This window comes from Microtus oregoni, unplaced genomic scaffold (genome assembly GCF_018167655.1).
Source record: "Microtus oregoni isolate MIOR12 unplaced genomic scaffold, Mior012 000216F_ref0000361, whole genome shotgun sequence".
NCBI classification, from domain to species: domain Eukaryota; kingdom Metazoa; phylum Chordata; class Mammalia; order Rodentia; family Cricetidae; genus Microtus; species Microtus oregoni.
Window position 1 is genome coordinate 83,845 of NW_024544884.1, and position 14,071 is coordinate 97,915.

General features: G+C 37.0%; 1 protein-coding gene across 1 annotated transcript in view; it reads left to right on the top strand.

Annotated features, from left to right (window-relative positions):
- Positions 1-14,071, top strand: part of LOC121445588 (rho GTPase-activating protein 6) — an 87,324-nt gene that overhangs the window by 10,636 nt on the left and 62,617 nt on the right. Inside the window, exon 2 of the mRNA XM_041647729.1 lies at positions 10,386-10,457. Coding sequence (XP_041503663.1) covers positions 10,386-10,457 — 72 coding nt within the window. The remainder of the gene's footprint in view (positions 1-10,385; positions 10,458-14,071) is intronic.

Genomic DNA, 14,071 nt, shown 5'->3' on the forward strand with positions numbered 1-14,071 from the left:
GTAGACTTCTCTCCCTTCTTACGCCCAAGAACTGAAATACCTTCAGGTTCCTTACTAGGTACTGGCAATCAGGACTATATCATAGGGATTAGCTTGAATTTATAGAGTGTTTTGCTGAGGCTGGAGTGAAGAATCATCCCAGGAGGCATGAAGTAACAAAATGGGGCAAGGATGAATTAGAGAGAGTGGAGGAAAGAAGGTAAGCATTGATTTGGTAATGATATCATCTAGCTCTGCATCCAGGTGATGGGGAAGAAATTGGTCTAAATTTTTATACAATTGTGTCATCTTTCCAGTTACTCTATCTAAGAGAGTTATTTTTATGGGAGTAACAGGCAGAAATTCTTAGGAGTTGCCAAGATTTAATGTTCATGGCTTATGGATATCTGATTGGCTTGTCCATTATAAAACAAAAGCAAAGTAGGAGGAATTAGTCTCTTACATAGGTCAAAAAAAATCACACTCCAAATAGGCACAACTCTCAGACTCCATTTTATTATTGTGAACTACAGGCTTTGGCTTTGACACAAATAATGGTGAAATTCTATAACTTGGGCTCTTTTTTTTTCTTTTTTAAAAAAAAAACATAGGGTCTCATGTAACCCAGGTTTGTCTCCCTCCCTATATAACCAAGGATGACTTTGAACTTCTGATCTTCCTCTATTTACTTCCCAAGTACTAGAATTGTAGGCCTGTGTCAACACCTCTGGTTTTCTACTAGCTGGAGATCAAACCCAGGGCTTCATGAATCCTAGCCACCAACTGAGCTGCATCCCCAGTCCCTACCCCTGGATTTTCTTCTCTTGAGTTAACAATTCAAGGTGTCTTTGTAGATGAGTGCGATATTTTTAACTTGTGGTCTCCTTCCTACTCCCCTTCTTTTAAAGTCCAGGAAAGAAATAGGGCCAAAAGAAATGATTTGATAAAACCTTTTTTGGTTTGATGTTTAGAAACTTCTCTATCTGAAAACTAAGTGTCTACTTAGACTAAGTTAGTAAGTATCCTTTTCTCTGTGAGGGTAATGAGATAAAGGATGCAAATTGAGAAGCAGCAAAGAATAGGTTAGCTCCCAGCTTTGGAAAAGACAGTAGTAAGCCTTCTCCTTTTGGATATGTGCATATGACGTTTTGGTTTTTTTTTTTAATCTTTTTTTTTTAAACTCATAGAATTTAAATGTAAAAAAAAATGATAGTGAGAAAAAGGTCCTTCTAGGGTATAATTTGATCACGACCACTTGTTGAAGCAAGGAGTAATTACAAAGAATGCCTAATTAAGAAAAAACCATAGCTGGGCTATTAAGCTGACATTCAACTCCTAAGAGCAGCTTTCCTACCTCACATTTTGACCAAATGAGGAGACATGCTTAATAACTCAAATTTCTTAACGATTTTGTAAAATAGGAAAACACTTGCTTTGAGATCCAAGAATCTGCAGGAGTTATTTGTCCTTCTTGAATATTATAAAGAAAAATTTTAGAACTAATTGTCCTAGCAAAATAGTTCACACAAAACAGAAAAGGATTTCTTTTCTTAGTATTTAATTGAGCTAAAAGCATGGTGACCTCCAACAGTTCAGTCTCATTACAGCAGTAAGAAACTCACGGAACGTTCTTATTTTGTGACCACAGATTTGTTAACTTTACCACTACTTCAGCATGTAAACTATGGAGGTCAGTACATTTCACAAGTGCTTGGGGGAGCCTGCACTCTAAAAAGAGGCATCTCTATTGCTTAAGAATATCATAAAATACTCCCTCCTCCAGGGAAATAGAGACACTTTGAAAACAGATTCTGGAAATCTGAGTCCACATGGTACTATAAGGATGAAGAAACAAAGCCTAATTCAGTAGAATTTTTGCCAAGAGAAATGACACCATGCCCATATTCCAACATGCCTTCTTCTGTTTAAATTATAATTGATATTCTGAAGATAGGATGATAGAGAAAGATATGTCTTGTGAAATAAAATTTCTTGATGATGCCATACCTGGGCACATACAAACATGCCCAATTTTCAGACAATTTTGAATACATGGTGGAGCTATGTTGGACTTAAATGTTTTTTTTTCATATTTTTAGTGTAGGCTGTTTTTCTTTTCCAGTATTTTTATTTTCACTCTCCAGAACTCTGGTTCCCACTGAAGGAGCTACACGACACTCTGGAATCTGTTATATTATCATGTTTGTTCACCAATACAAGGCTTATCCAATAAAACAGGGGTTTTCAAACTATGGGTCACAACCATTTGGGGGGGGGGGGTCAAATGACCCTTTCAAAAAGGTTGTCTAAGACCATCCTGTAAATCAGATATTTATTTTATGATTCACGATAGTAGCAAATTGCCGTTATAAAGCAGCAATGAAAATAATTTCAAAGTTGGAAGTCACCGCAACATGAGGAAATGAATTAAAGGGTTTAGCATTAGGAAGGTTGAGAACCACTGAAATAAGGGTTATATTACTAAAATGAAAACATTCAGAGAGTAGGAGAACCAGAAAAAAAAAAAGGATTTCCTAAGCCCTTTAGTCACCATGTGATTTATTGAGGAAAACACCACCAACATTGAAAGGGTCCTGAAAAGAGTAACTTTTTCCCCCGAGGATGGGAGTAAACACTAGCCTTTGCAGGTATACTTGGGGTCATCCTTCACTCTTCCGTCCTAACACCTAGTTAAATGTTCACGAAAGCATTTCCTTGTTTGGTTTTAGTCAGCTTTTCCCAGCTCTATCTCTGACACTAAACCCTTGAATCCCTCAGAAGAACATCGAAGTTTAAAGCTCAGCATTCAGCCTCTCCAACAGTGTGTGACTAATCACTGTTGAGTGGACAGATGGATGAATGGGTGGGTGACTAAAAGGATGAGTGATGAATCCGCTGTCTAGAGAAAAGATGATATGTAAACATATAAGTATTACGCCGTAAATAATATTCCCAAGCCATTAAGACTAATTATGTGCTAGGATCAACCTGGAGAAAATTTAAAACAAAAACTTTTATGTTAAAATGGAAGAGACACCTCTACGTTAGCTCTTTTCCTAAATATCTAGGCGTTACCCTAAGCCATTTCTTGGACCACAGCATTGCCAGTGGTCCCATGAATCTCCCTTTCATGGGCAGCTGATTCCCCTTCGCTGCCAGAGATGCTCTCCTTCTGTTTCTTTGTAAGGGCTTTAAATACAGAGAGGGCAACATAAAGTACAAGGGCAGTTTGGAATTCATTCCATTGTCTCATTTTTTTCTGGCTTTCCCTGGAATGTTGGCTGCTCTGCTCCTATCAGCACCTCTCTGTTTTCCAGCGAGGACTTACCAGGAAAATTTAACTTACATGTATAACGTTTATCATTGGAAAGTAGCAGATGTTGAGCATGAATACAATGAATGGTTCTCTGGGACCACTAATAACATGATTACTTCTTTAACAATACTGCTGTTGCACACTATAAATAAAATACAGCTTTTAGTCTTTGCCTCTCCGTTGTTTTGAAAGGTCTACCCCATGAGGAAAAGAAACCATGGATTTTCAAGTTAGTAAAGAATAAAACAGTATTAAACAATTATTTTGAGACAGATCTTACTGCATAGACCAGGCTGGCCTCAGACTCACAAAGCTCTACCTGCCTCTACCTCCCAAGTTCTGAGACTAAACATGTGCATGACCACACCCAGCGTGTGTTAAATATATTTGAAAATATCATATTTTATATAACTCACTTGAATTGTAGTTACACAAATCCATATATACATAAATATATGTGTTTTATATGTATATATAAGGCAATAATTTGGTTAGCAGTATAGATGTAAGATGATTACAAATATTTCTGTAGAAATTGGAGTTCAAAAGAACATGTGAAAAAGATAACATTTGTATGTTTAGTCAGCCACCTATGAAACCATGACTGGAACCATAAAAATAAAACAGACTGTGACTCTTAGCTGGCCACTCCCTTTTTAGCAAGTATGTTTCACCAAAATAGAAGCCACAATGAATGTTTTGTGTCAGCTTGGACACATGTTTTTCTTCAGATGAGGGAGATGGCAAGAGCAGATTATTTCCATAGTTTCAACCAGGTCAGGAACTATGGCTTTGTGAGTCATCTCCCTTCTTGCCACAAATTTGAGTTCCCAATTCTGTGAAACACCTCAAGAAACAGACCAGACCTCCATTTTCTCACACTTAACAAATAAAGTTTCACCCTTTACTCAAAGACCTTACACAAAAGAGTTGGTATCTGAGAAAATGACTTTTAAAGGCCATTTTAATTTTTTGAATAATTTTTGACACAATCAAAAAGTTACAAAATGATACAACACTTTATTTTGAGCCTCTGCCTGTTTCCCCCAATAATATAGTATAACAACTTTGACATATTGCCATCAACAAGATGATAGGCTTGATTAATATTTGTGTCAGTTTTCTGCTAGCATCCGTGGCACTGCATTCCATTGAGTTGGGCATCTTTTCTTTGTTTTAAATAAACAACTTTTCTCGGTCCACATAGCCTCTGTAAATAGCATTATGTGGTTTTGAAAAAAGCACTCTGGTATCTTTCCTGGGAGTTGAGTAGCATACCACCACTCAATGCATACGTACTTTCACACCGCATCTTTCTACACAAGTAAGGAAGGGAAATTAGAAGGCTATTTCCTCCAGGGACTTGTTTTAATCCTAAAACCTATAGTCTTTAAGCATTTGGTACAGAGATCACTAACTATAGGCAGATTCTCATTTCTTTATAAATGGAAGGGAAATGCTCTTCTTCCTTAAATTCAACCCAATAGTTAAAGCAATAATAATTTGTAAATATTTTGATATGGTTCTGTTTAAAACAGAAGTAGAGACTGGGTGCCATTTGTTTTTGGAGAACATGAAGGTTTCCTTTATATTGTCTGTGTATATTTCTGTGCTCCCTACATAGAATTATTAAGAAAGCAGTAGTCCTCAACCACAGAAATTGTGTTTCCTGTGGTCATGCCCAGAAACATCATTGGTAGCTGCAATAGAATATGAGTGGATGGTCTGGCAGCTAGTAAATAAGGGCAGGGAATGTAACCTATAATACACAGGACAGTTGACAACAATAAAAAATTACCTTGCTACATATGTCACTAGTGCTCAGACTGAGAACCCATGGCAAAGACTATGTGTACTTTCTAAAGGGTCACGTCTTACTTTACCACCCACAAGTCTCTTTTTATATTTTTCCTCACTTTTCCCACTAAGTTCTCCACATTGCCTATGACTTCCTTTGGTTTACTTTCTGTAAGAGTATATTTTTTCTGGTTCAACTAAATAGTGATGCAGCTATGGCTGGGAAACAAGGGAGGTAGTGCCAAAATCATCCTGCCAAATTTTTCTCAGCAGAAATTGTTCTAAAGGACTAAACAAGTTAGAACCTCCTTTTCAGGCTTTTGAAAATTTCAACCTTTTCAGGGTTTGAAAATTTCAGTGCCTGCCAGATACTACAAATGAGTGTAATAGCTCAGGGTCAGGCGCCTATGCTGACTTTAGGTGGGTATGAGGAATATTAGCCATAGAGCTTTTCTGCCTTTGTTGAGAGGCTAAAACTCCAGATCTGTGTGGGAAATAACCCAGATTTTACAGCAGTTCTCAGCTGTTAAAGATCATTGTACATTGGTGTCCAGGTGAACAGTAGCGGACTGTATGTGGCTTTTTTGTGCCCACTGATCTATATTCTTGACTATATCTGTGATAGAACCAAAGGAGACATTTGGTCCTGGCAGCAGGTGCCTACTAATACTTTCTTTGCTTTCATTTCATCATTATGTATATGTATCCCCTTCTCTTGTGTTAGTCAGTTTTCATCACTCTTACCAAATACCCAAAAGGGGGCCAGAGAGACTGTTCCACATTTCAGAGCATTTGTTATTTCTGCATGGCACCCAGATTCAGTTCCCGCACTGATGTGAAAGCCTTGTTAGCCAATTATCTTTAAGAGGTGGATCCAAGTTAAGGTGTGGCTTTCTGGGACAGGGAATAAAACAGGTGCACAGCCCAGGTGCTCTCTCTCTTTCTCTCTCTCTCTCTCTCTCTCTCTCTCTCTCTCTCTCTCTCTCTCTCTCTCATTCCCATGGGGGCACAGCTGAGCTTGGATTTCTCGTTCCTGTTTAAATGAGTTTTCCCCTTATAATAAATAAAAATATAATTGCTTTATACTTTTGCCAGTCTGGTTATTTCCTGAATCAAGCTAATTTTTACAGTTGGCGCCCCATGTTGGGGGCCATTCTGTTGACTGAGGTTCCTGTCCTGCCAGGTTCCCACAGTCATTAAGTCCCAACGAAATCACACAGAGGTCTACATTAATTATAAACTGATTGACCTAGTATCTCAGGCTTCTTATTAACTCTCATAACATATATTAGCCCATAATTCTTGTCTGTGTTAACCAAGTGGTTTGGTACCTTTTTCGGTGAGGCAATCACATCTTGTGTCCTCTGTGTCTGGGTCACAACTGTAGACTGAAACTTCTCTCTTTCCAGAATTCTCATTGCCCCACCTCTACTTCCTGCCTGGTCACCCCACCTATACTTCCTGCCTGGCTACTGGCCAATCAGTGCTTTATTAAAAATAATACAAATGACAGGATAAAAGACCATTGTCCCACAGCACCACACTCTCATGATGCCTCACAACTATATGTAATTACAGTTCCAAAGGATCAGATACCTTCTGCATTCATCATGCATGTACACAGTACATATACATTCAAGGAAAACACTAATATATATGAAAGAGAAAAAAAGAAATATTTTTTAAATACTAAAAAAAATTTTAAAGAGGCACACAATTTTAGAGATTTCCACCTGTGGATTGACTTTAATGATGGTAGGCCTATCTAATATCAACGTATGATGAGGCAGACCAACATTGTAGGGAGCATGTAGTAGACAAAGTGCTTACACCATATCAAGCAGAGAAGTGGAGATGAAGGTAAGTCCTAGCTTGTTCAATAATATATAAGCAATGGGAGTTTATACGGAACTGGTAAGGAGGTAAGTTTAAGATCAAAGGCCACATCTAGTGAGGGTCTTCATGTTTCATGGTGTGGTAGAAGGTATTATAGAGAGAGAAAGAGAAAGAATAGCTTCAAGGCATTTCTAATCGGCATTAATCCATTCACAAGGGTACATGCATGATTTCAGGTCCTTTCATTAAGCCTTCACTTTCTCACACTGTTGTAATCAGAACTATGTTTCCAACACATGCTTTATTATTATTATTATTATTATTATTATTATTATTATTATTATTAAGTTTTTTGAGACAGGGTTTCTCTGTGGTTTTGGAGCCTGTCCTGGAACTAGTTCTTGTAGACCAGGCTGGCCTCAAACTCACAGAGATCCGCCTGCCTCTGCCTCCCAAGTGCTGGGATTAAAGGCATATGCCACTACCGCCCGGCCCAACACATGCTTTTGTGGAAACACCCAATCAAGTCTCAGCAGGATTTAAGAGAAATAAAGCCTCGCAATTATACATATCTATAAAAATGTTTTTCCAGTGTGAGAGAATCAGTGGCAGGGCTACACTTCTGGTGTGAATGCTATCTTAGAGATAGCAGTTACATAGAAGAGGAACTTGGGCAACATGTCCCCATGAAAGGTTTCTTGGAATGAGTCTTTCAGGTTTGGTTTCCATGCACCTTCCTTTCACCAGGTATTATGAAAATAAGTAATCATTAATGTTTTCAGAGATGAACTAAATGAAACTGAAAATTAACAAAAAAAGATGTAAGGAAGAAAGTTCTTGTCTATTTACCATTTCTGAATATCTGAATATTTGTGATCTCATCTTTCCACCTCTACTCTGTGCATAGATCAATGAATAATCAATACTTATTGAGCATGTGCTGTTCTTTAAGTACATGGTATCTATAACCTTATTTAAGCCAGGCAACAGTTCTTACCATCAAGACTATATATGTCTCCTATTTTATAGGTGAGGCAACTGAGGTTTTAAGAGATTAAGGAACTTATCTATGGGAAGTGGTAAATTCAAAACCTGTGTTACAGAACTCTCTAATGTCAAAGCTAGTACTCTCCATATCTGCCTAGGTGGCAGGGGAAAAATAAAGTGCCTATTTGAAAGATGAGCCTGTGAGAGCAGACATATATCTTGACATGCCCGAAGTAATAGAAAGTTAGAGAAGTAGGGGAAGTTCACAATAATCTTAACCTTTAACCAGTCGTGAAGACGAGCACAAGTCATCATTGATATGTCACTAAAATTCATGTTTTGTAATATAATCTAATATGCATTATGATGCAATCCACAGAAAATCTAGTCATCTTACAGTTACCAGAACTGAGAATCAAAAAGTTAAAGCACAAACCTCTCCAAGTCAAAGAACTGATAGGTAGTGAGGCCTGGATTCAAAGTCAAATTTCTCCATTTTCCATATAAGGCTTATCTTGAGGAATATACTTTAGAGCAGAACACGTATACCCATAATGAGACAGGAAGACCACCATCCAGAAGGATTTGTGCATGGGGATAGAACAGTGGTAGAGGAGAATGTTTGAAATCAAAGTATAATGAAATATATGTAGAAACCATCATAGTAAATTCCATTAGCCTATATACTAACCAAAATAATACAAAAAATTAAAATAGACAAAAAAAACTTGTGGCTTCTCATGATGAACTCAGCGATAGAACATTTGGTTGCCATATGCAAGGTCCTGGGTTCCATCCCTAGCACCAGAGAAAAATCTCTTAGGCTTTAAAGATGTATTGTTTAGTTATTCTATTCAGTCAAATACATAAATTAAGGAATTAGAGGATTTTTTAGAAGGGAATGTCATCACTGACCAAACACATTTGGTGATATGAACTAGCAATAAAGAAAGCATTACAAAGTAAAAGCACCATCAATTCTATTTAGAGAAGAGATTAGAATCTTGTGTAGTTAGTGAGTTTTATCATCTGTGTATATATATAACAAGTCACAACAGTCCCTAGTAGCTAGATCAACTCTTAGATTTTAAGATATGAACACACCAGGGATGAAAGAGATTAATGGCTCTTGGCCACTGTACAATTGATTTACACGGTTTTCTCATTTTACAAATCTCATGACTCCAAAGGCAGAAAATCCTACTATTTTCATTTTGTGGGAAAAAAGTGGTTTGGGCGGGATTTTGGAAGGGAAGCGGTATTAAATGTGCCTGTTAACTATATTGGGGTTTTCCTGCACTTCCAAGACTTCACGGCAGAGGAGGAGCTGGGAACAACTGTAGCCCCTAGAGGATCCCAGGAATCTCATTTCATCTAGAGGTTTTACTATGTCATTTACTGCTATCAGAGTCTTGTTTTGTAAATTTTATTTTGTGGTATTGCCTTTTTACAACATGTTTTAGTATATCCTGCGAAACAATTCTTAATCCACTTTTTAAACAGTTCCCTTGGGTATGAAAAAATTTTTTTTCTATTTGAACCCAGTGTGGCATCCTGTTCTACATCCCCTACACATTAAGCTGAATAATCCCAAAGCATGTTCTGACAATGATAAATGCCAATATTTTATGATGACATCCCAGGAATTTGATTGGAGCTCCCGACTGATATGAGAGTTATGTTTACTATTTGGTGATTTAAGCAGAATACTAAGTACATTTGTTAGAAGTATTAGATGCAAAAGGGAATATTCTCCACTTTTAGTGACACATCCAATACAACTCCAACATCCACCAGTGGATGAATACTTAAATTATGGGACAGTCATTGTGTAGAATAACATGCAAGCCACAGGAAGAAAGAAGATCTGAATTTATGGATTTCTACTAGGCTCCACATTAAGCATTTTATATACACTGTTTCATTTAATTCCTATGACAAAAGCATGTCATTCTCACTATTTATGCAAAACCACCGAGTCTTAACCAAAGCACTGCAGGTTGTAAATGGTATCGTAATAGTAAGGCCTGAATTCTGTGAGCTGCCAAATCCATTTCCCTTTCCAGTTACATTACAGTAGCTTATAAATGTCAAAGCTATATGTGTGTATAGTTGATTCTGTCATGGAGATTTTGTTCAAGATGAATGGTGACTTATATAACCACATAAAATGAGAAAAGCCTTATGTAATAGCAAAACAAACACATCTGGATGCCAAAACTGAATTACATACGAATGAGGGCTGTTTCTAGCTCTTCCCATGATTGAGAGAACATTTCAGAGCGCATTTTAAGGCTGGTTTCATGTGCTACAAGGTGAGGATTTTTCTAGTATTCACAGAGCTATTTCTCTGTTTACACCATTGAGTTCTATGAGTCAATACAGAAGTCAACTGCAATCATTTGTTTTTAATATGAAAATCATTGGTGTACTTAATTTTTACTACTTCTTATTCTTTTAATATTTACAGATGGACAAAAGAGAAAGAAATCATTGAGAAAGAAACTGGATTCCCTAGGGAAGGAGAAGAACAAAGACAAAGGTAAAGGGCCAAATAACTAAAACCAATGTATCTTGCAGGGAGCATGCTGGTTTGATTGGGTAGAGATTTTTAATTACATCAGTTTACAGGGTTGGGTTCTATTATGTAAACCGAATTTCTGTAATGGAATGTCATTGAGAGCTGGTGTAGGTCTACTTTTCTGTGATTTAGTATCCTTAGGCTGAACTGATGAGTTCAGCTGGTTTGAGCAGTGGGCAACTATAGCCAATGTTATGGTTCCAATTATTCTGTCCAATCAGCTATGTCTAAAGACGACCAGGGTTGAGTAGCCATGGACAACATGCCTAATACTAACCAGCTGTTTGGTAAATGGAGACAATTAAGCAGGACTAACTAAATGAAAAAGAGTTTAGATTCATCCACTATGAATACAGAAAAGAAACAATCTTCATCTCATGGCTTACTGAAGATAGGTCATCCTCAGCAAGTTTTTTAGATCACAGAATGCTTGGTTTGGGTCCCAAATGTTTTTGGCAATGACTGGCTTTCATCATACTGATTTGTGTCTATTTCTATGGCTATTTAGGGAAATGACACTTAAGTCAGTCTTTCAGAGACATTTGTGGTCAATTTGAATTTGTATTCTTTAGTTGTAAGGGTCACCTGGACCCCATTAACACAGTGTAATTTTTATGACTTGTTATTGAATTATATGAACTGATTGTTGAATGGTGTGATTGAGTGAATGCATGTTCATTTTATGTGCCGCGATGAGTGAGAGTTGAATGAAGAAAGACACATGTCTCATTTTGACGTTCTCATATATCTAGTGACTGCATTTATGCTTGCAGTAGAAAACAATGACTTTTAAAATAAATGCATTGTGAATTGTACTAGACAAGCCTTATTCCAACGCTGACACCAGTTTACACACACATGGCTTCAAGTGTGCTTTAAGCTTCATGACATTTGGACATAAGGAATGGAAACTCACTGTTTTACTTCCCTTCCAGTGGTGTTTGTCTTCCTTGGTGCTAGTAGCAATGTAGACTGGAAAATTTTTGTGGCATATGCTGTAATTCACAGTGGGAGATGTTTAGCAGCATCCTTGGCCTCTGCTAACTAAGTGCCTATAACACTGCCTCCAGTTTAGCAGCATCATTGGCCTCTTCTAGATGACAGTAGCCCTGCCTCTAGTTTAACAGCATTCTTGGTCTAGCTAAGTGCCAGTAGCACTGTTTCTAGTTTAGCAGCACCCTTAGCCCCTGCTAAATGCTAGCAGCATTGCCTCTAGGCAGACTGTGCTCAGCCTTCTAAATGTATACCTCTAGCTGGGCAAAAAAGAGATAAAAGTGTTAGGAATCCATACCTCTTGCTGCAAGAAAGAATTATAGCTGTAATATTTAAATAACCTGAGGCCGAAAGGCTGTGGAATGTAACTCAAGGGTAAAATACTTGTCCAGAATACACAAGATTAATGTTCTGTGCCCAGCATCCCCCCCCCAATACAAACCAAAGAACACCTAATTGGCAGATCCTCACTGCAATGAATCTGAATATTGTTAGGCAAAAATATCTCAGGCATGAACTGTTGTTGTTGTTTACAAATAAAAACTCTCACTATATACATTCTAACATGAGAACTGAGATCATATTCACCAGGATACTCAGTAGGATATGAACAACTTCAGCAGAATTTGTTGCTAGAATAATGAAGATCAAGGGTGGGCTAGCTGCATATCCACTGTCTGATAAATTTTATTACACATATATAACCGATGTTTTATAACCCTTAATTTTTGTGTTTTATCTCTGACAATTTCATGAATATGTATTATAGTATATTATATTGTCATCATGTATTATACTATATTGTATATAGTATATTATAGTATATTGTATATTGTATTGTGATCATATCCACTCCCTCTCACCTCCTCTGATCTCTTCCTGCTAATCCTTTTCTTTTTCTAACTTGTCCCCTTACTACATTTCTCAATGTCCCCGTGACTTTAGAGGGGGTAAAATTGATGAGTCATTTAAGGTTGGGCTCTTACCTACACCAGTCCCACAGTTATCCATGGGAGATCTATCCAAGGACTTTCCATGGATGACTCAAATTTTGACTAATAGTAAATCTATGTACAGTATACTTCCCTTTGTATACATGCATACATATGGTAAAATATAATTTATAAATTAGGCAAACTAGAAGCCTAACCAAAATAATTGACAATAAGACAATAATTATAATATGCTGTAATAAAAACCATTTAAAACAAATGACTTTCTTATTTGGTAATTTTCCACTTAATTTTACTACAGTTTTCTGTGAGTAACTGAACACTTAAAAGTGAAGACAACTATACGAGTAATTAGTTACTGCTTCAAGTTGCTTTGCTCTAGGATTTGAAACACAATAAAGATGTTAGCCTATTCTTTAGAAAGTACCAATTCAGAGTACTAGAATGAATTTTTATTTTTTGGCATGGGAAAATTGATGTTTGTATTTCCTAAAACTGGTGTGTGGGATGCGGGGTGGATGGGTGTGTGTGTGTGTGTGTGTGTGTGTGTGTGTGTGTGTATACACTCATCTGCGCATACACTCATATTGTATATAAAGAAATCAGAAAGAAAGAACATGAGTTAATAGGGAAGTAAGAGTTAGCAAGTAAAAAACTAATTAGTGTCCTCTGGGACATAGCAATGGTTCAGACCAATTCATGCTAATGTATACCCAGTAAAAGCTTGACAGTATTCAGTATTGACATAAGAGAAGATGAGTGGAGAAATGAAGTAAGGTCTTGGTGATTCCAATGAAAAGGCAGACCATCCATCTATCTAAGGAGAGAAGTACCAAGCTTCACTGTATGAAGCTTGCTCTGCATGAATTCGCTTTAGTGGGTAAAAATCAAGGCAGTCTAGGCTTAACTGAAGAGTTACTTCTTGACAACTCTTCAAAACATAAAGCCTTGTCCATGTCAACACAGGGAGCCATTACTAGACTATCTTGGGAACCGGAACTTGGGGATGGCTGTGTGCCGGTGTGACACATTTGTAATCAGTTCACATTCTTTCCTTCCCTTTCGATCTTATTGTCTGAGTTCACAACAGAGGTAAATGTGAAAAACGGTCAGTTCTGAAATCCAGGAGGGAAAGAAGGAAAACAGGAAACTCTGAATGACCTCTTAGGTTAGGCCATCTAAAAATAAAGGAGAGCAGCTCTTCACGGTTGACCTGCTCTCCCAATAAAAAAAAATGATTCACAAATCTTTGATATGCTACCTTATTAATTTATTCCATCAGCATGAAACATATCCTGCATGATATTTAATTTTTGATATAAAAATATATAACAAATCATATGACATTCTTGCATCCAGGCTGTTACTTAAACAAAGCTCATCTAAGTTTTGGTTACCATATGGAAACTAATTCAAGATTGACATTGGTTTGCAAAACATATTTTCAAACAAAAGCTTTCCAAGTTCCTAGTCTCTTGTAGCTTAATTATTTGGCAAACAAAAGTAACTTTCAGAAATTCAGAAAATTTCTTTCTTGTCTCACAAAAACAAAACAAAGCAGTCTGTGGAAAAGCTAAATAAATAAATAAATAAACAGTTTAAAAACCATTTTGATCTAGTTCCATGGTT